The 23,303-nt window shown below is 49.2% G+C and overlaps 2 protein-coding genes across 3 annotated transcripts in view; both read left to right on the plus strand.

Annotated features, from left to right (window-relative positions):
- CERS1 (ceramide synthase 1) overlaps positions 1–4,067 on the plus strand; it is a 32,414-nt gene extending 28,347 nt beyond the window's left edge. For both annotated transcript variants that reach the window (XM_053297281.1, XM_053297282.1), the window contains exon 7: positions 690–4,067. In XM_053297281.1, the coding sequence (XP_053153256.1) occupies positions 690–732 (43 nt within the window). In that variant the 3' untranslated portion in view covers positions 733–4,067. The remainder of the gene's footprint in view (positions 1–689) is intronic.
- A 4,229-nt stretch (positions 4,068–8,296) lies between these two features.
- GDF1 (growth differentiation factor 1) lies at positions 8,297–18,704 on the plus strand. Its single transcript, XM_053289739.1, has 2 exons — positions 8,297–9,113; positions 17,388–18,704. The coding sequence occupies exons 1-2, from the start codon at positions 8,765–8,767 to the stop codon at positions 18,194–18,196; spliced, it is 1,158 nt and encodes a 385-aa protein (XP_053145714.1). The 5' UTR covers positions 8,297–8,764; the 3' UTR covers positions 18,197–18,704.
- The last annotated feature ends 4,599 nt before the right edge of the window (positions 18,705–23,303 follow it).

The following is a 23,303-nucleotide window of genomic DNA, read 5'->3' on the forward strand; positions in this document are numbered from 1 at the left end:
TCTTCACAACAGCCCTGAAAGGTAGATCAGGCAGAGAGAAAGGTGGATTTGAACCCAGTCACCTTGGTCCTAGTCTGAAACGTTGGAAAGGCTGTAGGTTTTGTCGGCATAAAAAAGTGGGACAGTGGATGGCGTTGGGGTGGGAATGATCCTTTCCTAGGGATCCCAGATGTCGGAATTCTGATGTCCGATTTGCATAACTCCACCCTGGTTGGTCATGCCCATCTAGTCCAGCATCCTGTTTCGCACAGTGGCCCACCAGATGCCGCTGGAAGCCACAGGCAGGAGTTGAGGGCATGCCTTCTCTCCTGCTGTTACTCCCCTGCAACTGGTATTGAGAGGCATCCTGTCTCTGAGGCTGGAGGTGGCCTGTAGCCCTCCGACTAGTAGCCATTGATAGACTTCTCCTCCATGAAGTGGTCCAAACCCCTCTTAAAGCCATCCAGGTTGTTGGCTGTCACTACATCTTGTGGCAGAAAATTCCACAAGTGGATGATGCGTTGTGTGAAAAAGTGCTTCCGTTTGTTGGTCCAAGATTTCCCGGCAATCAATTTCATGGGATGACCCCTGATTCTAGTGTGATGGGAGAGGGAGAAGAATTTCTCTCTAGCCACTTTCTCCGTGTGTGACGGAGTGCCAGAAATGACTCTTGTCAAAGACGTCTTTTCTCTCTCTGCTCTTCCCCACAGGAAACACTTGAAGAACGGGATGGTGAAAGACAAGCGGTTATGATCGACCCGCAGCAGTGTGTGGGGCAAGCCCCAGCCGGCTCTGGAGTCCTGCCCTGCCCTCTTCCGTCCACTCCAGGCCCGTGGTGTGAGCTGCAGAGAGGGAGACGCTCCCGATGTTGAAGCTGGCAGCGGCTGACCCGCGGGGGTTCGATCGTCTTGCGTTTGGCTTGGGGCCCGGGTTCCTTTGACAGTGTGTGGGGGTTGAAGCAGTCGGGAGGCCCACGGAGCAGTGCTTTCTCTGGGTTATTCTGCCGGCAATAGCACCTTCTCGGCATTTCACGGAAGCCTGGCAGATAAGCCCACCACGAAAGTGCCCGCCTGTTCCAGAAAGCAGTTCCTCCCCTGATCCTCCCCACCACCACCACCACCACCCCACTCCATCCATGTGATGGTGTTGCAAAGACTAGCTCTGCCCTGCGGGGCCTTCTTCAGGGTGGGCCCCAAGCCTGCTTCTTCCTTTCCTCTTGCCTCCAGAGCTTGATTTGTTCTCAGAGAGGAGGAGGTGGGGTCCCAGCAGAAGCCCATCAGGAGAGGAGAGAGTGCACACGCACGCGAATCTGTGATATTTTGGGCCTGCTGCTGGCAGCTGAGGACGACTTTTCCCCGCCATGCCCTGTGTCACTTTTATCACTGTCCCTTTCCTGTTTGATAGGTCATCTTTGCAGACCCTGGCCGGAGAGGGAAAGGGATGCTGTGTCGTATCTCAGGGGTGCGTTTCTTCCCCACACTGAGAGTTCAGTTGTGCATATTATGAAAAGCCTTCTCAGAGGACAGGTGTAGCGGTTGAATAGAGCCTCCATTTTCAAGAGTAGTTTACCTCTGAATATCGCTATACTGGGTAGCCACAGCAGCTGAGGGTGTTGCTATTGAATCTGTAGGCATCTGGCAGCCATGATAGTTAGATGGAGCTTCCATATGCACCAGCTGTTTGGGACAAAACGGAGAGCATTGTTGCCTTTGTGTCCTGCTCGTAGGCCCTTGGCTAGTCACACAGGATGTTGGATTTAGATGGGCCTTGGGTCTGATCCAGCAAGAGAGTTCTACCAGTAGATTCCACCCACAGTGGAGCCTCCATGTTCAGGAATTGCATACCCCTAAATAGTAGATGCTGGGGGTCTTTGAGAGCACACTACTCTCGACTCCTGCCCCCGCTTTTAACCACTCACCATGACATTTGGAACACACCCACCTCTAGCTTCTGAGGCTGCAGCAGACACTGCTGACACACTTCTGAGCATGTACTAAGGACCAGCTTCTTGCCTTTTTAATTATTTTTTAAAAGCAAACTCAGATTCTGCAACAAATATGCTATTCTGTGCTTGTCCTGTGGAATCATTTATTTATTATTTATTTATCAAATTCTGTATGCCGCCCCAAACTTTTGTGTCTGAGCAGTTTACAGCAACATAAGACAAGTTAAAACAGAGGAAGTGAAAACCGTAAAACAGTTTAAAATCACAGTCAAATTAAAAAGCTTGGGAAAAGAGATAAGCCTTTTTAGAAGTTGTTAGAGATGGGGAGGCTCTTATTTCAGCAGGGAGCACATTCCAGGGGGAAGCAACAGAGAAGGCCCAGCCCTGAGTAGCCACCAGACGAGCCAATGGCAACTTCAGACGGATCTCTTCGAATGATCTCAACAGGCTGTGGGACTCATGGCAAAGAAGACGTTCTCTTAAATACTCTGGGCCTAAGCTATTTCGGGCTTTATAGGTTATAACCAGCACTTTGTATTTTGCCTGGAAATGTATCGGCAGCTAGTGTAGCTCTTTTATAGTATAGGAATAATATGGTCTCTTCGAGATGACCCAGAGATAGGGATGTGTATAAAACCGAAAAAGCCGGTTCAGTCCGAGTCCATTTCAGACTCGAGCCGACCTGGCCCAGTTTGATTCCGTGCACACTCAAACCAGATCCGGTTCAAGTTCGGACTCGGCCTGTTCAAAAGGCTCGGAGGCCTGCTGGTCAAGGAGAATCGTGTAAGGTTTCCCCTTTACCAATAAAGGGCAAGGGGGCGGGCAGGGAGACTTCCATAGAAGTAGAGCTGGCGGAAGGGAAGTAAAAAGGTATTTTAGAAGTACCTTTTCGGGAAAGGTACTTAGAGGTAAAGGTAAAGTGTGTCGTTGAATTGGTGTTTTCTTCTGGAGCCCACAGAGCCCTGTGGTTGTCTTTGGTAGAATACAGGAGGGGTTGACCATTGCCTCTTCCCACGCAGTATGAGATGATGCCTTTCAGCATCTTCCTAGATCGCTGCTGCCTGATATAGGTGTTTCCCATCGTCTGGGAAACATACCAGCGGGGATTTGAACCGGCAACCTCTGGCTTCTAGTCAAGTCATTTCCCGCTGCGCCAAAGTACCCCCCCCCCCATTTAATAGCAAAGGGGAATCCAAGCTGGCTCAGTTCGAATCGGGGCCTGTTCGGTCAAACCTTGGACTGAACTGGGCCCGGTTCAGCACGACCCAAGCCCTTTAAGCCGAGACTCAAGCCTGGCTCGATTCAAGTTGGCTCGCACACCCCTACCTAGAGACCAACCTGGCTACAGAGCTCTGGTGGTAAATAAATAACTATGCTCAGTCCTCAGACCAAATCTGTTCTGTGGCTACGGTATCCCTGTGGGCTCTGGAAACTGGCAAGAAACCTGTGGAGCTGTGTATCTTCCAGGTCCTTGACCAACAAAACTAAGCTCTGCTCTGTTGGGTGTTTCCCAGAAGAAAATGAAGGTTGTAGAATGATTAAATGTGAACGTGTGTGTTTGTGTTGTTTTTTAGTGGGAACATTTTTTTAAAGTACAGGCTTTAGGAGCTACACTAGATTCTACGTTGGGAAATTTTGATTTTTGAAGGTCAGAGGTTAATAGAAGTTTGGGGGCAGACAAATAGGTCAAGCCCTCTCCCTTTCTGTCCCTCTTGCGTGGCCAAAAACCCGTGTGAGGCACGTTGGAATCTCCCAGCATCTAAGTGTGTGGAATCGCCCTGATTTCACATATGGGGTACAAATGGGAATAATCAAGGTATTATGTGATCTTTTCTGGCTTTAGCCTCAGCTGGGGCACAAACATGTGGGTTTTGACTCCTCAAAGGAGATTTTGTAATTTTTAAATTATTAAAAGCTGCTTTGGGTCCAGCTGATATTAACATGGAGGTGTCTTCCTGTTTGGTGTGTGGACAGAATTAACAAATCCAGTTTCAAGTTTGCCTCGTCTCCTGACACTGTCCTAACATGATCTTGCTTCCGATCTCACAGGGGCGAATCACACACTCATGTCTGGTTTTCGTGTTATTTACATGCCAATTATTTTGTGGAGGGATTCTCATTAAAGTTAACACGTCTTGTAAGAGCTTGTCTGCAGTGATTTGTTTTTTTTTTAAATTAAAACCAATTGAGCGTGCATGCACACACCTACTACAACAAATATTTATATACTGCTCTTCAACCAAAGTTCACAAAGCGGTTTACATAGAAAAATAAGAAATACATGAATAAGAGGTGTCTCTTTGCTCAGTTAGCAGCTAACACACAAAGCTCAGACTGGTGTGAAAATCTGGATGCCTGATTTTAATTTTTACCGCTGTTGCGACTTTTAAAAAGGAACAAGTTTGCGGACCTCAAGATGGCGGGGGGGAGGGATGCATTTTTGAAGGCGCTTCTTCTGCAAGATGGTTGGGAGGAACCAGACTCTGTGGAGAAGGGGAGAAGAAGCAAATGGTGTTTCAGTGTTCGGCTGGTTGGTTCTCAGAATTCCTTTCCTGTTCCACAACCAGGCCTCAGCTTTAAGGCCTCGTGTGATGGATGTTTCTCTGCACGTTTGGAGTGTCTTCAAGTGATGATTTCAGGGAGCGAACCTGGGAACCTTCAACAGGCAAAGCGGAGACTTTGACCACGGAGCTTCTTCTTGGCCCATTTGGAATGAGGGGGTTGGTTGGTTGGTTGAACATATTTTTATACTGCTCAAAACACAAGTTCTCTGGGCAATTTACAAAACAATAAAAACAACCAATAAAAAGATTGACACGTTTCAACCATCAAAATTTAAAAAGTTAAAACTATTAAAACAAAACAATGTCTAATGAAAAGCCTGGATGAACAAATCCGCCTTGACTGCCCTTTTAAAAGCTGTCAGAGATGGGGAGGCTCTGATTTCAGCAGGGAGCGTGTTCAAAAGCCTCGGGGCAGCAATGGAGAAGGCCCGTCCTGAATCAGACCAAAAGTCCCTCTACCCTAGCTTCCTCTTTCCAACCGTGAACATAATGTTAGAACCAGGGGCGTAGCAAGGTTGGAGTGGGCCGAGAGACAAGATTTTAAAATGGGTCCCCCCCTCACTGAAGCTCAGCTCATGAAGTAAAGAAATCTTAAATGAGGTTGAACAGTGGTAACAAAAAGCATATATAACACCTATGTGCCACAATAGAAGATCATCCTTAATTATTTGTGGACAATGCAAGTCGTTCCATGGTATTAGAGAAAGACGTGCTGTTCTGGTCGCTCCAGGTCTTAACACTCACGTCAGTTTCGGAGGATGAATACCACTGAAGGAAGCCCGGGTGGGTGCGTGGCTGGGGGAGTCAGTCATGTGACTTGCCTCTGGGGGCCCCCCAAGGCAGTGAGCCCCCAGACAACTGTCTCCCCTTGCCTTATGATAGTTATGCCCCTGATTAGAACAGCCCTGCTGGATCAGGCCCAAGGAAGCCCATCTAGACCAGCATCCTGTTTCATACAGTGGCCCACCAGATGCCTCTGAGAAGCCCACAGGCAGGAGTTGAAAGGGGAAGGCCCTCCCTCCTGCTGTGACTCCCCTGCAACTGGGACTCAGAGGTGGCCTGTAGCCCTTGATAGACTTTTCCTCCATGGAGTTATCCAAACCCCTCTTCAAGCCATCCAGGTTGTTGGCTGTCTCCACATCTTGTGGCAGATGCATTGATTATGCGTAGTGTAAAAAAGTACTTCTGTTTGCCAATTCTAAACTTCCCGACAATTTCATGGAGTGACCCCTGGGTCTAGTGTGATGTGAGAGGGAGAAGAATTTCTCTCTCTCCACTTTCTCCACTCCATGCATGATTTGATAGACCTCTATAATGTCTCTCTGCAATTGTCTTTTTTCTAAACTAAATAGCCCCAGGTGTTGTAGCCATGCCTCATAAGAAAGGTGCTCTCGGCCCCTGATCATCTTGATCTCTTCTGCCCCCTATCCCAGTTCTACAATGTCTTTCTTAAGATACGGTGACCAGAACTGCAAGCACAATTCCAGGTATGGCCGCACCATAGTTTTGTATAAGGGCATGATAATATTAGCTGTTTTATTTTCAGTCCCCTTCCTAATGATCCCTAGCATGGAATTGGCCTTTCTCACAGCTGCTGCACATTGAGTCGACACTTTCAATGAGTTGTCCACCACAACCCCAAGATCCCTCTCCTGGTCCGTCACCGACAGCTCTGATCCCATCAGCATATACTTGAAGTTGGGGTTTTTCATCCCAATGTGCATCACTTTACACTTGCTAACATTGAACTGCATTTGCCATTTTGTCGCCCACTCCCCCAGTTTGGAGAGATCCTTTTGGAGCTGCTCACAATCCGTTTTGGATTTCACTACCCGGAAGAGTTTGGTATCATCTGCAAATGTGGCCACATCGCTGCTTACCCCTGCTTCTAGATCATTGATGAATAAATTAAAAAGCACCGGTCCCAGTACAGATCCCTGGGGGACCCCACTTCTTACTTCCCTCCATTGTGAAAACTCTCCATTTATACCTACCCTCTCTTTCCTGTCTTTCAACCAGTTAGCAATCCACACATGTACTTGTCCCCTTATCCCATGACCGCTAAGTTTCCTCAGGAGTCTTTGATGAGGAACTTTGTCAAAAGCTTTTTGGAAGTCCAGGTAGACTATGTCAACTGGATCACCTTGATCCACACACTTGTTGACACTCTCAAAGAAGTCCAAAAGGTTGGTGAGGCAAGATTTACCTTTGCGGAAGCCATGCTGGCTCACTCCCAGCAGGGCCTGTTCTTCTAGGTGCTTTACAATTTTATCCTTGAGGATGCTTTCCATCAATTTGCCTGGAACGGATGTTAAGCTAACCGGCCTGTAATTTCCTGGATCACCCCTGGATCCCTTTTGAAAATCGGTGTTACATTTGCTAGTTGCTAGAGATCAGCCCCAGAGGCTCCTGGGAAGCACACAAGCAGGGCATGAAAGCAAGGCATGTCCCCTGTCACTTTTCAGCAGAATCTCATGTTCCAGGGTAGACTGCCCTTGGGCGTGGAGGTTCCATTTAGCAAGCCATTACAAATACCCAAGCACTTGCACCGGATCCCCCTGACTGTTTGGATGGGTCTTCTTATGCCCTATTTCCAGATATACCATTCCAGAGGGGTCTCAAAAATATTTTTTGAGAGGTGATGACCGGAATTGTACACTCTACTCCAGAGTGGGACCATACCATAGATTTGTACAAGGCTGTCATCATAATGATGCCCTTATGGATTGTCCTGATGATCCCTGTATAGAATTGGTCTTGAGCAAGGGATTTGGAATAGAAGACCTCTGAGGTTCCTTCCAATTCCATTGCAGTCTATCTGATGTTTTCCTCGAGCTGCGTAGCATGAACCATTCCAAGATTTCTTTGCCAGTTTGTCAATGCCTGTTTCTCCATCCATTTATACATTAAACTGGAGGGGTGTGTGTGTGTGTGTATGAGAGAGAGAGAGAGAGAGAGAGACAGACAGACTCTGTGTGTCACCTGATCACCCCGTTTGGAAAGATCCTTTTGGAGAATTTTTGCAGTCCGGCTGGACAATCAGTTCGCCTCCTGGCCTGGGTCCTTGACTTAGTGCTTCACACACACCTTAACAGCTGTGTGTGAGGCAGGCATTCAGCTGGTGTAGCTATTTATTTATGCTGTGGTGGGTTGAGAGAGAGCTTTGCCTGTTGAATTCTGGCTGTTGCAGAGGCACAGGACACTCTCCAAGAAGCACTATTTAACTTGGGCCAGTTTTAAATGGTTTCCAGCAATGTCAAAAGACTGGGTTTCTCTTCCTGGCATGGAGGAGTGGGGCTTAATTTTAGGCTGCTTCCAATGGCAAACAAGGAGACCCTAGAAATTACCTGGGAAGAAGATGGCTGTGCTTCTGAGCATGCACAGAGTGCAGTTTCCTCACCATGGAGTAGCAAAGGAGAGTCCCCTGTGTATTGAAAGTTATGGGAGCAAGTTTGCTGATAGTCCATTTTTCAAACTTATAGTCCATTCTCTCCCATGGGCTCAAAATAGGTTTGAACACTTTTATTTAGGACAGGGGTTCTCAAACTTGGGCCCCCCAGATGATGTGGGACTACAACCTACATCATCCACGGCCACTGTGGCTGTGGATGATGGGAGTTGCGGTCTCACACCCCCAAGTTTGAGAACTACTGATTTAGAGCCTCATGGGTGGGTCACTCTTAGGGCAAGAGGAAGAACTGCTCCAAGGAGCCCACCCCTGCCCGCGACCCCTCCCACAGCAGGTCCTGCGCCCCCCACCCCCGGCTTAAGGCTCCGAACAGCAACCCAGCCGGAGTTGCGACAAGCAGCCTCCTTGCAACCCAATTTCCGGTGGTTGCTGTTGCGGCGACGGCCTGACCCGACAGAATCAGTAGAGAGTCCCACAGAGAGTGGTTGGGAGAAAGCGAAGGCGGAGCAGGGACTCACGCAGAGAGGCCAGAGGCAACCTCCTCCTCCTCGGAGCGCCCTTCTCGGCGGAAGAACTCGGGCGGCCAAGGAAGGGTTAAGTGCCCATCCCTCAGGCTCCGCAGGGCGGCTGCTGCTGCTGCTGCCCCCTTTTCCCAGAGGCCTTCTGGGCTGCTGCTGCTGGGTGGGAGCGGCCGAAGCAGAGCTCAAAAGCTGCCAGCCCGCGCCCAGCTTCTTCCCGCTTCCTCCTCTCTCCTGCGGGCTGTTGCGGTGGGTCGTCGGGGGTCTCCGCCCTTCGGGTCCCTTCCCAGAAGCTGGGTGGGTCCCTCCGCGTGCCTGGAGCCCCGGCGGCACTCCAGGGCTAGAAGGAATGGGGCTCGGCGCCGGGGACCTGCAGCCGCGGCGGACCCCGCTGGCGGCGGCAGCGCTGCTGCTCGTCCTCCTGGGCGCTCTGCTGCTGCTGGTCCGCGGCATGGAGGATGCCCCGCTCCGGCGGGAGCGCTTGCTGCTGAGCCTGAGGTCGCTGGGGCGGCTGCGGGAGAGGAAGCCCGGCGGTCCCCGAGCCCCGGCCGCCCCGGTGCCGCCGCTGCTCTGGAAGATCTTCCAGAAAAGAGCCGCCGCCGCTGCCGCCGCCCCGGCCGCCAAAGCACCCCGACGCGCGTGTTGGGTGGACGAGTTCAACGTGCGTGGGAACGTGCTCCGCGTGTTCGCCGACCAAGGTAGGTAGGAGGCGAACTGGTTGCGGGAGGAGGAACTGGGTGGGGAGCATTTCCAACCTTCCTATGGTTGATCGGTAGCCGGCGGGGAAAGCAGGTGCTGTTTTCCGCCTGCTTTCCCAATGAAAATATAGCAAAATAAAAGAGGCAATAAGGCAAACCCGCCCCCATAAACTTTTAAAAATTACCGACAGATCTTTGCCTCTTGGGAGATCTGTACCCCTTGCCTAATTTTATGTCTGCTCTGCAGCCTGATGATTAGGAATATTGTAGAACTGGGAAAGGTGCAGAAGAGGGCAACCCAGAGGGTCAGGGGCCTGGAGCACCTTCCTCATGAGGCTAGGCTACAGCATCTGGGGCTCTTGACCTTGGAAAAGAGGCAACTAAGAGGAGACATGATCGAGGTGTATAAAGTTATGCATGGAGTGGAGAGGGTGGACAGAGAAAAAAATTTTCTCCCCCTCTCACAACACTAGAACCAGGGGTCACCCCATGAAACTGAAGGTTGGGAAATTTAGGAGGGAGTATTTTTTTCACACAGCTCATAATTAATCTGTGGGATTCTTTTACCCTGGGATGTAGTGATGGCCACCAGCTTGGGTGGCTTTAAAAGGGGCTTGGACAGATTCATGGAGGAGAGGTCTATCAATGGCTACTAGTCTGGTGGCTACGGGCCACCTCCAGCCTCAGAGGCACAATGCCTCTCAATCCCAGTTGCAGGGGAGCAACAGCAGGAGAGAGGGCACGTCCTCACCTCTTGCCTGTGGGCTCCCCAGGGGCATCTGGTGGGCCACTGTGTGAAACAGGATGCTGGACTGGATGGGCCTTCTTGGGCCTGATCCAGCAGGGCTGTTCTGATGAGAAACCATTAATATTGTCGACCGTTTATGCCGCCTTTCTTTAAAATAACCCTGAGGCGGTTCACAGCAAAGAATACAATCTGCTGATCAAAATTAAAAACGGCCCACAAAAGATTAGCACCGTTCACAAAGGAAGGGAACAGCACCCTGTGAAATATGGACGCCCGACTAAAGAGCCAGGTACAAACGGAGGGTCTTTGGTGATTCACTGGTATTTGCAAGGATCAGGGTGCCAAGAACAGAGCAAAATGTTGAGGGAGGGGGAAACTCGCAAGGCTGGTGTGGCGGGTAGGGAGTTTTAAATAAACATCAAGTTATTTAAGGGCATGCTCTTGGGCCCAGCCATGAGATCTGGCTTAGCTGTGACTGACTGATCAATCCATTTGTTACTTTGGGCGTGGGGGGTGGGGAATGCGGTGATTTGCAAGTGCTTCTGGGCACCCGCTGTGGGTGCAAAAGGCAGAAAGAAAAGATCTCAAAGAGATACTAAATTGTTAAAAATTAGCATCCTTTTGGCCTCTGCCTTTTCCTCTTGGGCTTGTCTGGGTGGATGGGTCAAAAGGTGGGCATCTCTTAACTTCTTTCCATTCTGTGGGAGAAGATCTGGGGGATAATATGCTAATTTCCTCCCCCCAAACGTGTTCTCTCTGTGTGTGAACTGCTGGATTGTGGAGATCAATTGGAGAGAGATTAACACATCAGGGTTGGAACCTTCGGCTTAACCCTTTAATCTTCCCAGGCCAGACCCTGGACTGTAAAGGAGCTTAAATATGCATCCCTCCACTTGCTCTCCTGATTTCATGCTGCCTCTTCTTCTATTGTCTGACTTTAAGTAAGTTAGAGACAACTTCAGGTCAGGCTCTTTCTTCTATTCATCGATCTTTTGCATCTTCTCTCTTTCAACAATCCTGAAATCTATTCCTGAAATCTAATCTATTCTTTCTCCCTTGATTGAACTGCCTTCTTCTCCCTTGATGTCCAATTATTTCTTATCTCAATTATCTCTCTTATCTCTCTCTCTGCCCAGGATCAAAAGTCCTGGAGAAATAATGTTGTCAACCCAATGTCAGGAGTGCAATTTACATCTCAGGCTGATTGAAGCCGGGGTTCTCGCACTGGGTCCCTAGATGTTGTTGGCCCGTGACTGGAATGGAATCTTTATTTTAGTCATTGACCAGACAACAACACCACACAATAGATAAGTAGTAACCTCCAGCAATCCTCATTCTGCCAGTACTTCCTTACAAACAACATACTAGCTTAACCCATGCAGAGCATCTGCACGCTAGTCCTCGATTGCTCCCTTCACCCCCTTAGGGGTGAAGTTCTCCTCTTTAGGAGGAGGAGAGCTGATCTTGTGGTAGCAAGCAGGACTTGTCACCTTAGCTAAGCAGGGTCTGCCCTGGTTTGCATATGAATGGGTGACTAGAAGTGTGAGCACTGCAAGATATTCCCCTCAAGGGATGGAGCCACTCTGGGAAGCGCATCTAGGTTCCGAGTTCCCTCCCTGGCAGCATCTCCAAGACAGGGCTGAGAGAGATTCCTGCCTGCAACCTTGAAGAAGCCGCTGCCAGCCCGTGTAGACAATACTGAGCTAGATAGACCAATGGTCTGACTCAGTAGAAGGCAGTTTCCTATGTTCCCTGCCACAGCCCCCCTCACTCAGAGATCTCCCCACCCTCACCTGAGCTGCACTCCTGCTCCTCCTCCTCCATCCCCCTCACCCCTCTTGGTCGCGGCTGCAGTGTTGCTGGCACCATTTGGCCAAGCTGCAGCCCCCTATCCCCAGAGACCTCCCCACTCTCTCCCAAGCCCCGCTCCTGCTCCTCCTCACGGGAGCAGCTGCGGTTGACCGGGCCCTTCCTCACTGCCGCCACTGCCATAGCTGCTCGTTCCCCTCAGCCGCTGACAGGCCTGGGCCTGTCCCTTGCCTGCCTGCCTCCCTACGCCAATGGCCCAAACAGCAGCAGTGGTTGACTGGGCCCTTCCTTGCTGCCGCTGCCATGGCCACTCATTCCCCTCGGGCCACTGGCAGGCTCGGGCCCATCCCTCGCCCTTCCTTCTTCCTCTGTTCCCCTCTCTTTCTCTCTCCTCCATTCGCCTTCCCCCTCTGTCTGTCTTCGCCTCCCTTTCCCCCCACCTCTTTCTCCATTCCTGAGTTAACAGATCTTGTTCATTTTGCCTCCTCATCTAATTCACACAACGGCAGCCTCCTTCTCCTGAAGGGACTCTTTCTTCCCTCATGACCCCTCTCTTTGCAGACCCCTGCCCATGATCCTTTTTATATAGAGAGATTCCTCTCCTCTACAATCAAGAACATCTTCCAGCCACTAGCCGTTGCATTCCAACTGACCTTAACCATCACAAGCTCCTACTCCCTATCTGCATATGGAATTCCCACTGTCCAATCAGGTGCTTCCACTCACGAACTCTCACGAGAGCTGCCACATATGGGATTAGCCACTGGTATGCCTTAGAGAATTAAATATATAGATAGATAGACTAGCATCTGCGCCTTCGCCAGCTCTGCCAGCCTGTCTCTCCCCCTCCACCCAGCTTCTCCCCCCACCCCGCCCGCCCGCCTCGCTTCTCCATCTGCCTGCTTGTGGTTTCTGGTTGTGGGGCCGGCCAGAAAGCTGGCCCGCCATCTTCCCCCCACCCGCCAATTCCCTGCCAGCAGGAGCAGCCCACTTCTTCCCCCCACCCACCTGTTTCTAGCTGGCAAGCTGGCCAGAAAACTGGCTTGCCCCCCAATTCCTGGCGGCCGGGCCAGCCCCTGCTGCTCCCAGTGGCCTTATTTTCTCCCATCCCTGTCACTAATCAGCAGCTGCTCACGAACTCTCGCGAGAGCTGCCACACATGGGATTACCGACGGGTATGCCTAGAAATAAATATATAGATAAATAGATAGATTGTACAATCAACACTCATGATTTTACCAATGGCTTCCACACACCGCTTGCAATGTAGCAAAACTTTGCCACCTTGGTGGAAACATTAATATCCCTGTCGGACAAAAGGAGACACACAAAAAAGGCCAGTGGCCTACCTGGGAATCAAGACAAAATAGGTGACAAAAGTGCTAGCCGAATATCTCTATAAAACAAACAGTGAAGCGACGTATGATCAGTTGTCTCAAACGCTCCAGACTGACATGGGCATAACTGTTGAGAGAAAGGAACATACTGAGATAGTGAGACCCTCAACCCTTTAAGAGAGCGGAGGGTAGCGCATTCAAGTGTGCGAAGGCAAATGCCCTTCTCGGTTTGGGCAGCACAAGCTCATGCAAATATTTAGCTGGTCTATGTGGGTGAGTTGCATTACCTAAGAAAGATAAATGTCTGACTCCGGTCCTGTCTTTCTGAGTCGCGATGTCCCAAATCTGCTCCCTAATTATCTCCTTGGCTTTTAAGATCCCCGAGGAGACCAACATGGGGATACTTCACCCATCACTTTCTAATTTTCTCTCAACTCCCTCTTTCCACGCAGATGCAAAGTTGTCCTTCAGGACCAGAGGTGCGAGGCCTGCTTGACTGAGATTTAGTTTCAAATAATAAGAGGTCTCTGCAACCCAAACATGTGTTTAAATTGGGACTAACCTCAGTTCCAGCCTTAACACTGTGTTGGGTGTCCCTCTTGGCACCCCAAGGATTGTTCCAATGAATTTGGTTTGTACCAACTCTAGGGGGCGGGAATGCTTGTAATTACTCATGCAAGGATAGCTGGTCTTGTGGTAGCAAGCATGACTTGTTCCCATAGCTAAGCAGGGTCTGCCCTGGTTGCATCTGAATGGGAGACTTGATGTGTGAACACTGCAAGATATTCCCCGCAGGGGATAAAGCCGCTCTGGGAAGAGCAGAAGGTTCCCAGTTCCCTCCCTGGCAGCATCTCCAAGGTAGGGCTGAGAGAGATTCCTGCCTGCAGCCTTGGAGAAGCCACTGCCAGTCTGTGAAGACAATACTGAGCTAGATGGACCAAGGGTCTGACTCAGTATATGGCAGCTTCCTATGTTCCTATGTACTCAGCTGGGTGCCATATGGTAGTGGCACTAATATTTTCCCTTTGAAGACCTGAGTTGCAGCAGGGATGTAACCACCTCCCCTCCGGGGAAAAAAGTCTAGTGAGAGCCATAGCACTCTTTCGTGCCTCTTGTGTGACGTGGAGCAGATGTGCTCTCCAAAGGATGTGAAACCATGTCTGAGGATCTAAAGCTGAGAAGCCCTGCAGAAACCAATCAAAATAGAAATCTGACACACTTGCCCTGCATTAGTTGCCCACTAAGGAGGCTTGTCCTCTGCCAGATATGCCAGGGGAGATGCGCTCTTTATCGCCTCTTTCAACTGTCTGTGGCCTTGTGGAATACACACCCATGGGACTGTCAACTGACTAGTAAAAATTCTGCCGGTGAGGGGGTGGTGGTGGTGGAGAAGAACCATCCTCCATTAGCATCTTCAGAGAATGTTGCAGTTAAAGTCATAGCTAGAGTTGCCGAGTGGACCTATAGCCTTGTGAGTAGAATGCATGGGTTTTCAAGCAGAAAGTCCCGGGTTCAAAGCAATCTCCACCAAATAAAGGATCTGCCGGGGCTGGGAAAGGCGTCTCTGTCTTTTCCCACCATAATCGGTTTGCATGCAGAAGGTCCCAGTTTCAGTTCCTGCCGGCATCTCCAGCTGGTCTTGTGGTAGCAAGCATGACTTGTCCCCTTAGCTAAGCACCACTTGTCCTCTGGTTGCATATGAATGGGAGACTAGAAGTGTGAGCACTGCAAGTTATTCCCCTCAGCGGGTGGAGCCACTCTGGGAAGTGCAGAAGGTCCCCAGTTCCCTCCCTGGTAGCATCTCCAAGAGAGGGCTGAGAGAGATTCCTGCCTGCAACCTTGGAGAAGCCGCTGCCAGTCTGGGTTGACAATACTGAGCTAGATAGACCAAGGGTCTGACTCAGTATGTGGCAGCTTCCTGTGTTCAGGTAGAATAGGAAAATACCTCCTGTCTGAAACTCTGGAGAGCTGCCGCCAGCCAGAGTGAATGAATAGATCTTTATTTTGATCACAGACCAGAAAAAAGGACAAAAAACTAAATAATACTAACATAATGCTGATCTAATACTAAGCAAACCGTTGAAGTATCACACAATTGAAACATAGCAACACACACATTCCAATCAATTTATCATCTTCCGGCGAACCTGCCCTGCCATAAAACAAGACTTTCCTGCACTTAAAGATAAACGCATCATTCGTATCCGATTAAAAGGTGACTTACATGAGACTTATCGGAACACCTTGCATAATCTCCTTTAAAAGGCAGCAAATAAATATTATAAAAATTGCAGTATAATAGAAAATGCACAGTTGTTCCAACACTTCCTGTGTTACACAGACATAGACACTCTGCCTAGGGAACCTCCTTAAATTTCCCTCAAGCACAGCTGTACATAATGCAGCTAGGTATGCGAAGAGAGCAGGGGCGTAGCAAGGTGGGAGTGGGCCCAGAGACAAGATTTTAAAATGGGCCCCCCCTCACTGAAGCTCAGCTCATGAAGTAAAGAAATCTTAAATGAGGCTGAATAGTGGTCACAAAAGCAGTGTGTGTGTATGTGTATGTCTCTCTCTCTCTCTCTCTCCTATGTGCCACAACAGAACATCATCCTAAATTGCTTTTTTAAAAGGTTTTGTAAATTGTGGTCGATGCAAGTCATTTCATGGTACTCGAGAAAGACAGGCTGTTCTGGTAGCTCCAGGTCTTAACACTCACATCCATTTCGGAGGATAAATACAAACTGAAGGAAGCCTGGGCTGGTGTGTGGCTGGGGGAGTCAGTCATGTGACTTGCCTCTGGGGGGGGGGCCCAAGGCAGTGGACCCCCAGACAACTGTCTCTCCTTGCCCTATTATAGTTACCCCCCTGTTAGAGAGGGCAAGCCTTCGCCTCTTCTGGGCTTCCCAGAGGCATCTGGTGGGCCACTGTGTTAAACTGGATGCTGGACTAGATGGGCCTTCTTGGGCCTGATCCATCAGGGTGGTCCTTAAGGTCTTATGTTCTTAACGAAAAAGCTTTTTGATATTCGGGGGCAGTAATCTGACCAAGTTAAGCCACCTAATGGCCCAGCAGGGAAATGACTTGACTAGCAAGCCAGAGGCTGCCGGTTCAAATCCCTGCTGGTATGTTGCCCAGAGTAGGGGAAACGCCTCTATCGGGCAGCATGATCTAGGAAGATGCTGAAAGGCATCCTCTCATACTGCGCGGGAGGAGGCAAATGGTCAACTCCTCCTGTATACTACCAAGAAAAAAACACAGGGCTTTGTGGGCGCCAGGAGTCAACACCGACTCGACAGCACACTTTAATCTGACCAGGGTACCTGGCAGGCTTGATGTTAAAAACCTGAGTGCCCAACACCACCGACGTGGTTGTAGGGCTCAGTTCTATTTACCATTCTGTGTCATACACTTGCTGTTTAATTGGTCAGTGTAGAGCAGGCCTGCTCAACTTAGGCCCCCAGCTGTTTTTGGACTACAACTCACATAATCCCCAGCCACAGTAGCCAATAGCCAGGGATTATGGGAGTTGTAGGCCAACATCTGCAGGAGGGCCGAAGTTGAGCAGGCCTGGTGTAGAGCGTACTGAGCTAGATGGGCCAAGGGTCTCTGACAAGCAGCTGTCTTTAGGAACATAGGAAGCTGCCATATACTGAGTCAGACCATTGGTCTATCTAGCTCAGTATTCCAGGGATTCTCAACGTTGGGTCCCCAGATGTTATTGGACTTTGACTCCCATAATCCCCAGCCCCAGTGGCCTTTGGTTGGGGATTATGGGAGTTGAAGCCCAAGAACATCCGGGGACCCAACGTTGAGAATCTCTGGTCTTCACAGACTGGCAGCGGCTTCTCCAAGGTTGCAGGCAGGAGTCTCTCTCAGCCCTATCTTGGAGATGCTGCCAGGGAGGGAACTTGAAAACCTTCTGACTTTCCCAGAGTGGCTCCATCCCCTGAGAGGAAGATCTTCCAGGGCTCACACATCAAGTCTCCTATTCATAAGCAACCAGGGCGGACCCTGCTTAGCTAAGGAGACAAGGGGATGGAGCTGCTCTGGGAAGAGCAGAAGTTTCCCGGTTCCCAGTTCCCTCCCTGGCAGCAACTCCAAGATCGGGCTGAGAGAGATTCCTGCCTCCAGCCTTGGAGAAGCCGCTGCCAGTCTGTGAAGACAATCCTGAGCTAGATGGACCAAGGGTCTGACTCAGTATATGGCAGCTTCCTATGTTCCTAAGTCACGCTTGCTACCACGAGACCAGCTCTCCTCTTTGTAAGCTCTAGTTAACGGGCTCTTGGAGAGCAGGCAGAGAAAGGTTCTCTCCCTGGCAGCTGCCGGTTCCACTTTCCAGGCCTACCCTAAGGGGTGTTGTGTTCCTCTTTTCCTCTCCAGGCGGCTTTATTCACCGAGGGGAGCCCCAGAGCGGGCTATGTCTCCAAAAGCGGCTGTATTTCAACCTCTCCGCTCTGGAGGACGGCGAGGAAGTGACGCTGGCCCAGCTGCGGCTCACATTCGGCCACAACTCTTACCGGGGCGCGGACCCCGAGCACCCCTATGAGCTGAGCCTCTTCAGGGCTTCCCAGATGACCCTGCGAGGGATGCCCGCCCGCCCCTCCAGCCGCAAACGCCTGGTGGGGCAGTCATTCATCCATCTCCACCGGGCCTTCGCCTTCGATCTGACCCAGGTGGCCAGAGACTGGCAGGTGGCCAGCAAGAACTTTGGCCTCATCCTAGAAATCGGCGTCCCGACGCTGCCGGATCGCAAGCTGTGCCCCGGCCTCGATTCCTTCCTGGATGCCTCCCTGCTGGTGGTCTCCCTCGCTCCCAAGGAGTGCGCGAGCCTCCGGAAGAGACGCAGCGTCTACTACAGCCCCGTCTCCATCAGCAACGTGTGTAAGCCCCGCCAGCTCTACATCAGCTTCAGCGACGTGGGCTGGGAGAACTGGATCATTGCCCCGCAAGGCTACATGGCGAATTACTGCCTGGGGGAGTGTCCCTTCCCGCTGACCGAGGAGCTCAACAGCACCAACCACGCCATCTTGCAAACCATGGTCCACTCCCTGGACCCCGAAGGGACCCCGCAGCCCTGCTGCGTCCCTGTGCACCTCTCCCCGATCTCCATCCTGTACTACGACAACGACGACAACGTGGTTTTGCGGCATTACGAGGACATGGTGGTGGACGAATGTGGCTGCCGCTAAAGAGAAGGCGCCTTCTGGTCCATTACAGATACTCCTGAAGAGAGACATCGGGCATGAGCTTCCAAGAGCGATTCTGCTGTCCCGTTGCTTTGTAAGTTGTGGGTGTGTTGGCGGATTCCAGACTGCTGTGACGTATCAGTCGCTTCTCCGTATCGATCGCTTCTCCGTATCAATTTTCTTCTTTTTTTGGACAACGGTTTCACTGGAACTGCACGAATCCTTTTAGTATTTCCAGAAACGGGTGTATTTTGCAATGCTGTGCCTCCTACTTTATGTATGTCCTTTCCCGATTGTATTCCCAAGAGAGGAAAATAGGGCAAAATATTGTTCTTGGACAGAGAAAATGCTATGGGATTGGGAGACGTAGAATCGCAATGCTTCTTTGCAGCTGAGGGTGGATTACAAGGCACATTCATATTGTTCTTAATCAGTAGGCATTGCCTCTTGGTGGGGGAATATTGGAAGCAATCTGTACCGCTTTGTCATAATAAAAAGAGAAAGGGCTGAAGTCTCTCTTTGTTTCTAGGGGTTAGGCTCCTAAAATGAGTCCCTTTCGAAAAATGAGTCCCTTTAAGAACAGCCAATATCCACTATTGGAGGTGCCCAATAGTCATCAGACTAGATAAGGACATAAGAGAAGACCTAGCATCCTGTTTCCAGTGCAGGACAGCTGTATGCCTTTGTTTCTTTTCCACCAGCAGGGCATGGAGGCAGCAGCCACAATCAGCATGTAGTCCATTCGGTGGCTGGCTGGTACCATCCGGTGGAATAAATGCTCCCTGGTTTTTGACAAGGTCTACAGCAGGCCTGCTCAACTTTGGGCCCCCAGCTGTTTTTGGACTACATCTCCCATAATCCCCAGTCACAGTGGCCAATAGCCAGGGATTATGGGAGTTGTAGGCCAACATCAGCAAGAGGGCCGAAGATGAGCAGACCTGGTGTACAGCCCTAGAGATGGGGAAAGAGTGATAGCTTTGGAAGGCTTTCAGCTTTCAGCGTGTTCTCACACTGTTATTGTCCTGTCCATTGGGCTTGTAGCAGTCAAATTTGCAATGGTGTTTTCAAAGCTTTTTACGAGTATTAAAAACACGGACACTTCTATAACATTTTATCAATGTTGTCAGAGGAACAGAAATGGCAGCTGGCAGGAATGTCCTCCAAAGATGATTCCATGGCGGGAACACAAGAATTTGTTCATTGTTAACCTGACCCTAACTTCCTCTGTGCAAAGATGACTGCAATTTTATCCTAATTGTCTGGTGGTAGGGATGAAGAAGAGCAAACAAGAGTGGATTCATGGTTTGTCATTGAAAATCTCATATGCTCCCCGAGCATCTACGCTCAGAACACCTCAGAAACAACAAAACCTAGTACCCCATGGGTTAGCAACCCATGGGGGTGGTTGGCACCCTCTGTGCACTACACCATCACTTGCTCTGGGTCACCCCAGCGCCCCCCAAGTGCAGTTATGGGGCTGCTGAAACCTCCATTATTCCCTATGGGAAAAACCTTAAAGACGTGTAAACTTCAACAAATCACACAAAAAAATCAGCACTTTGCCCAATTCCTTTAAAATAATTCTGGTAGCTTCCTTGCCCCCATTGGGCATGACCACCCACCACACTCTGCTCTGGGCCATCCCTTTCCCCCTGATGTGAAGCGATACATATGCTGGAATCCCCATTATTCCCTATGGGAGGAATAAAAAAATGAGGGGGGGGGGGGACTTCAAAAATTCACAAATAATTGCAGGAGTCTCTGATTGCTTTGCCCGTTTTTTGCCCCTAGGTACTCCACATAGGGAATAATGGGCAATAGTAATAAAAATTTCAATAATCCATTAAAAATCATAAGAGTGTCCACTTTGGGGTTTGGGTGGTAGTTGGCACCCATGGGTGCCTACAACCCAACCCAGTTTTGGAGGCTCAAAATGGTTCGAACCAGGTTTGCATTCAAACCAAATCAAAGGGGGGTTTGAGCAAAACCAAAACCGAACCTCCCCATCCCGGTTCGAACCCGGTTCGAATTCAAACCGCACTGGGCAACCCGGTTTTGTGCACATCCCTAGAAGTAGTGATATAGCATTGTTGCCTTGACAGTTTTCTCTGTGTGATCACCCATTTTTCATCTCTAGGGCAGTAGTTCTTGCCCAAAATCACTATGAACATTTGTCCTGATATGGTACTGATGGCCAAAATGTGTGGGTGTGGAACATGGACAAATGTTGGGATGCAGAGTGAAAGTTCGCTTGCTTGGTAGGGTACGAATCACACAGCATCTCCCAAGAAAAATCTGCTTGCAGTTTCTTCCTGTTATATATCAAAACTGTGCTTCTGTTGGGCAAAATCCCTTGCAAGTGTCCTCTAGTCTAGAAAACCATGCCTCGATGGTCCCCATATATTACAGTTTTACTTGAACAGTAGCTTAGGGCCTGCTTAGCACCTCCAAGAAAAATTGGCTTGCTTTTACTCTATTCAGTATTTTTGTCTGTCAGAAGGAGAGGAGAGCTGGGCTTGTGGTAGCTAAGTAGGGTCCACCCTGGTTTGCATTTCAATGGGAGACTAGAAGTGTGAGCACTGTAAAAGATTTCCCTCAGGGGATGGGGCCGCTCTGGGAAGAGCAGAAGGTTCCAAGTTCCCTCCCTGGCAGCATCTCCAAGATAGGGCTGAGTACCCCTCCTGGGGCCACTCTTTTTATTAAAGCACTCTCAGGCTTCCTTGCAGGAATTGCGATGTCTTTTCCTGCTGTGGCAAAAGTGTGGCCATTTTTTTTTGCATTGCGGCGAGCTGAGAATTTGCTATAGGAAGGGTTCCAATTTTTTTTTTTTAAGCAAGTGTAAGCCTTCTGCGGTAAACTCTCAGCTCAGGTACCCCACAGGGATTTTTAGTGCCTGCATGTGTCTGCATGCACACAAATTTAAACATTGCAGTTATGAGATGGGTTATTCCACTCCCTGGCTTGCACCCAGACTAAGTTGCATAATTGCAACATTTAAGTAAGTGATCTTTGAAAAATTTGAGCTTCTCTGCAGGGATGGGGTAAGGTTTCTTGGCTGGAGGAAGATGGCCCTGGGGCGGCACACGAACCCTGCTTGGCTGTTGGATCTTCCATGAGGATGGTGCTGTCGACAGGAGCCGAATCGTCCTCGTCAAAACCATGAAAAGTTGGGGTGCTGCTTTCAGATGCTGGATCTTCTGTAGTGATGGTGATGTCGACCTTTTAGAAGAAGATGGTGTTGGTGGTGTGCTCAAGGGGTATTTTGGATTCAGAAGACCTTGTTCATGTACAGTTTCTGCATTTGAATTATATTTATGCCACTAGGTGTCAGTGATGTGCCTAGCTGATCCATCTTATTTATGTATCATTTCTCTGTGTAAACCGCCCTGAACCATTTTTGGAAGGGCGGTATAGAAATCGAATAAATAATAATAATTAATTAATAATAGCCGATCCTACCATAAACCTTCAACTGAAAGGTCTTGCCCAACTGGTCTCTAATACCACAAAGTCAATTTAAAATCGCTCTAGAGACTTTCCTGATTCACAGTGTAGCATAAATTTAAGCCACTCAGTTCCAGTGAGTATACTCCTAGGTCTTCAAATTTGAGCTCATACATTGTTCTGAGAAAAGGTGCCTCTTGGATGCTGTGTTCTCAGCCACTTTGCACTCTGCATATGCTCTAGAGCACTTTGGTGTCAAAGGAACCAAACACTACTGCCTGGGAACTCCCTCTGGTTCCTCTGCAAGATATAGCCATTTTCTTGGCAGAAGACATGAGAAAGACACAGACACCAAACTGTCTTTTAAATGCTTACTATCAAACAGCTTTTACAAATAAGTAGGAGCTGGCAAGTGGTGTGTGTGTTGTCTTAATGTTTAGCAATAACTAATACAAACTTCTAATTATAGAAGATGTGCAGAGGAATTTGGTGGGAGAGAGGTGTTTGTTTTTACAATTTTAGATGAAAAAGCTGGTTAATGGCAGGTACAGCTAGATAAAGAGTCTGCTGACCCTTTGGAATTAAATCAGCAAGTGAAGTTTTCCAACAGAAGAACTATGAGTGTTTTGGTGATATATGGGGGGTAAACGTTATAGCAGATGACATGATAATAGCAGCTTCATCAAAGGCAGAATATGATGCATGTATTAAATACAATACAATAAAATGAATATTTATATACCACTTTTCAACTAAAGTTTCCAAAGCGGTTTACACAAAGATAGATAGACAGACAGACAGACAGATAGATAGATAGGCTCCCTGTCCCCAAAGGGCTCACAATCTAAAAATGAAACCTGATAGACACCACCTACAGCCACTGGAGGGATGCTGTGCTGGGGATGGATAAGGCCAGTTGCTCTCCCCCTGCTCAGTAAAGAGAATCACCACTTTTAAAAGATGCCTGTTTGCTCAGCAGGGGACCAAAGAGGTTTTGACAAGAGCATGCCAAAGAGGTATAAAGTGCAATCCAAGTAAAGTTCAGTATTTGGTTGATAAAGTCAGGTACATGGGACACGTTTTTCTCAAAAGATGGTGTGCAGCCTGATGATGAGAAAGTGCAAGCAATAAGACAAATGCCTCCACCAGGAGATAAGTTGGGTGTTCAGAGACCTTTGGGAAAGATACATATTATATCTTTCTTAGTATATTCCTAATTAATCGGCTCTGGCAGCACCCTTGAGAGCCCTTTTATGAAAGGATGTTTTTTGGCAATGAGATTCCATTCAACAACAAGCCTGTGAAAACCTGAAGCCAGTGCTTCGGTTTTTTGATGCTAAGGAGCAATTATATTTTCAGGCAGATGCGTCCAAAGATGGCTTAGGTGCATGTCTGTTTCAGAAAGACCAGCCCATCACATATGCCTCGAGGGCCCTGACCGTGGCTGAGAAAAGAATTATGCACAAATAGAGAAGGTGGCCTTGGCTATTGTCTCTGCTATGAGAAAGTTTCATCAGTGTGTGTCTGGTGCACCAGTTCTTCAGTCGGACCATAAACCCTTGGAAGCCATATTTGCTAAACCCATTGGACAAGCTCCAGCTAGACTACAATGGATGCTGTTGCCGCTTTTAAAAATATGACATACGTATGGTTTATACAAAGGGCA

Source organism: Hemicordylus capensis, chromosome 2, assembly GCF_027244095.1.
Source record: "Hemicordylus capensis ecotype Gifberg chromosome 2, rHemCap1.1.pri, whole genome shotgun sequence".
NCBI lineage: Eukaryota > Metazoa > Chordata > Lepidosauria > Squamata > Cordylidae > Hemicordylus > Hemicordylus capensis.

What these genes read in the sequence shown, in the direction of transcription:
- GDF1 (XM_053289739.1), top strand. Translation starts at nt 8,765, where the DNA reads ATGGGGCTCGGCGCCGGGGACCTGCAGCCGCGGCGGACCCCGCTGGCG. An exon ending in CCGCGTGTTCGCCGACCAAG is followed by an intron (nt 9,114 to 17,387) that starts GTAGGTAGGAGG and finishes TTTCCTCTCCAG; the next exon opens with GCGGCTTTATTCACCGAGGG.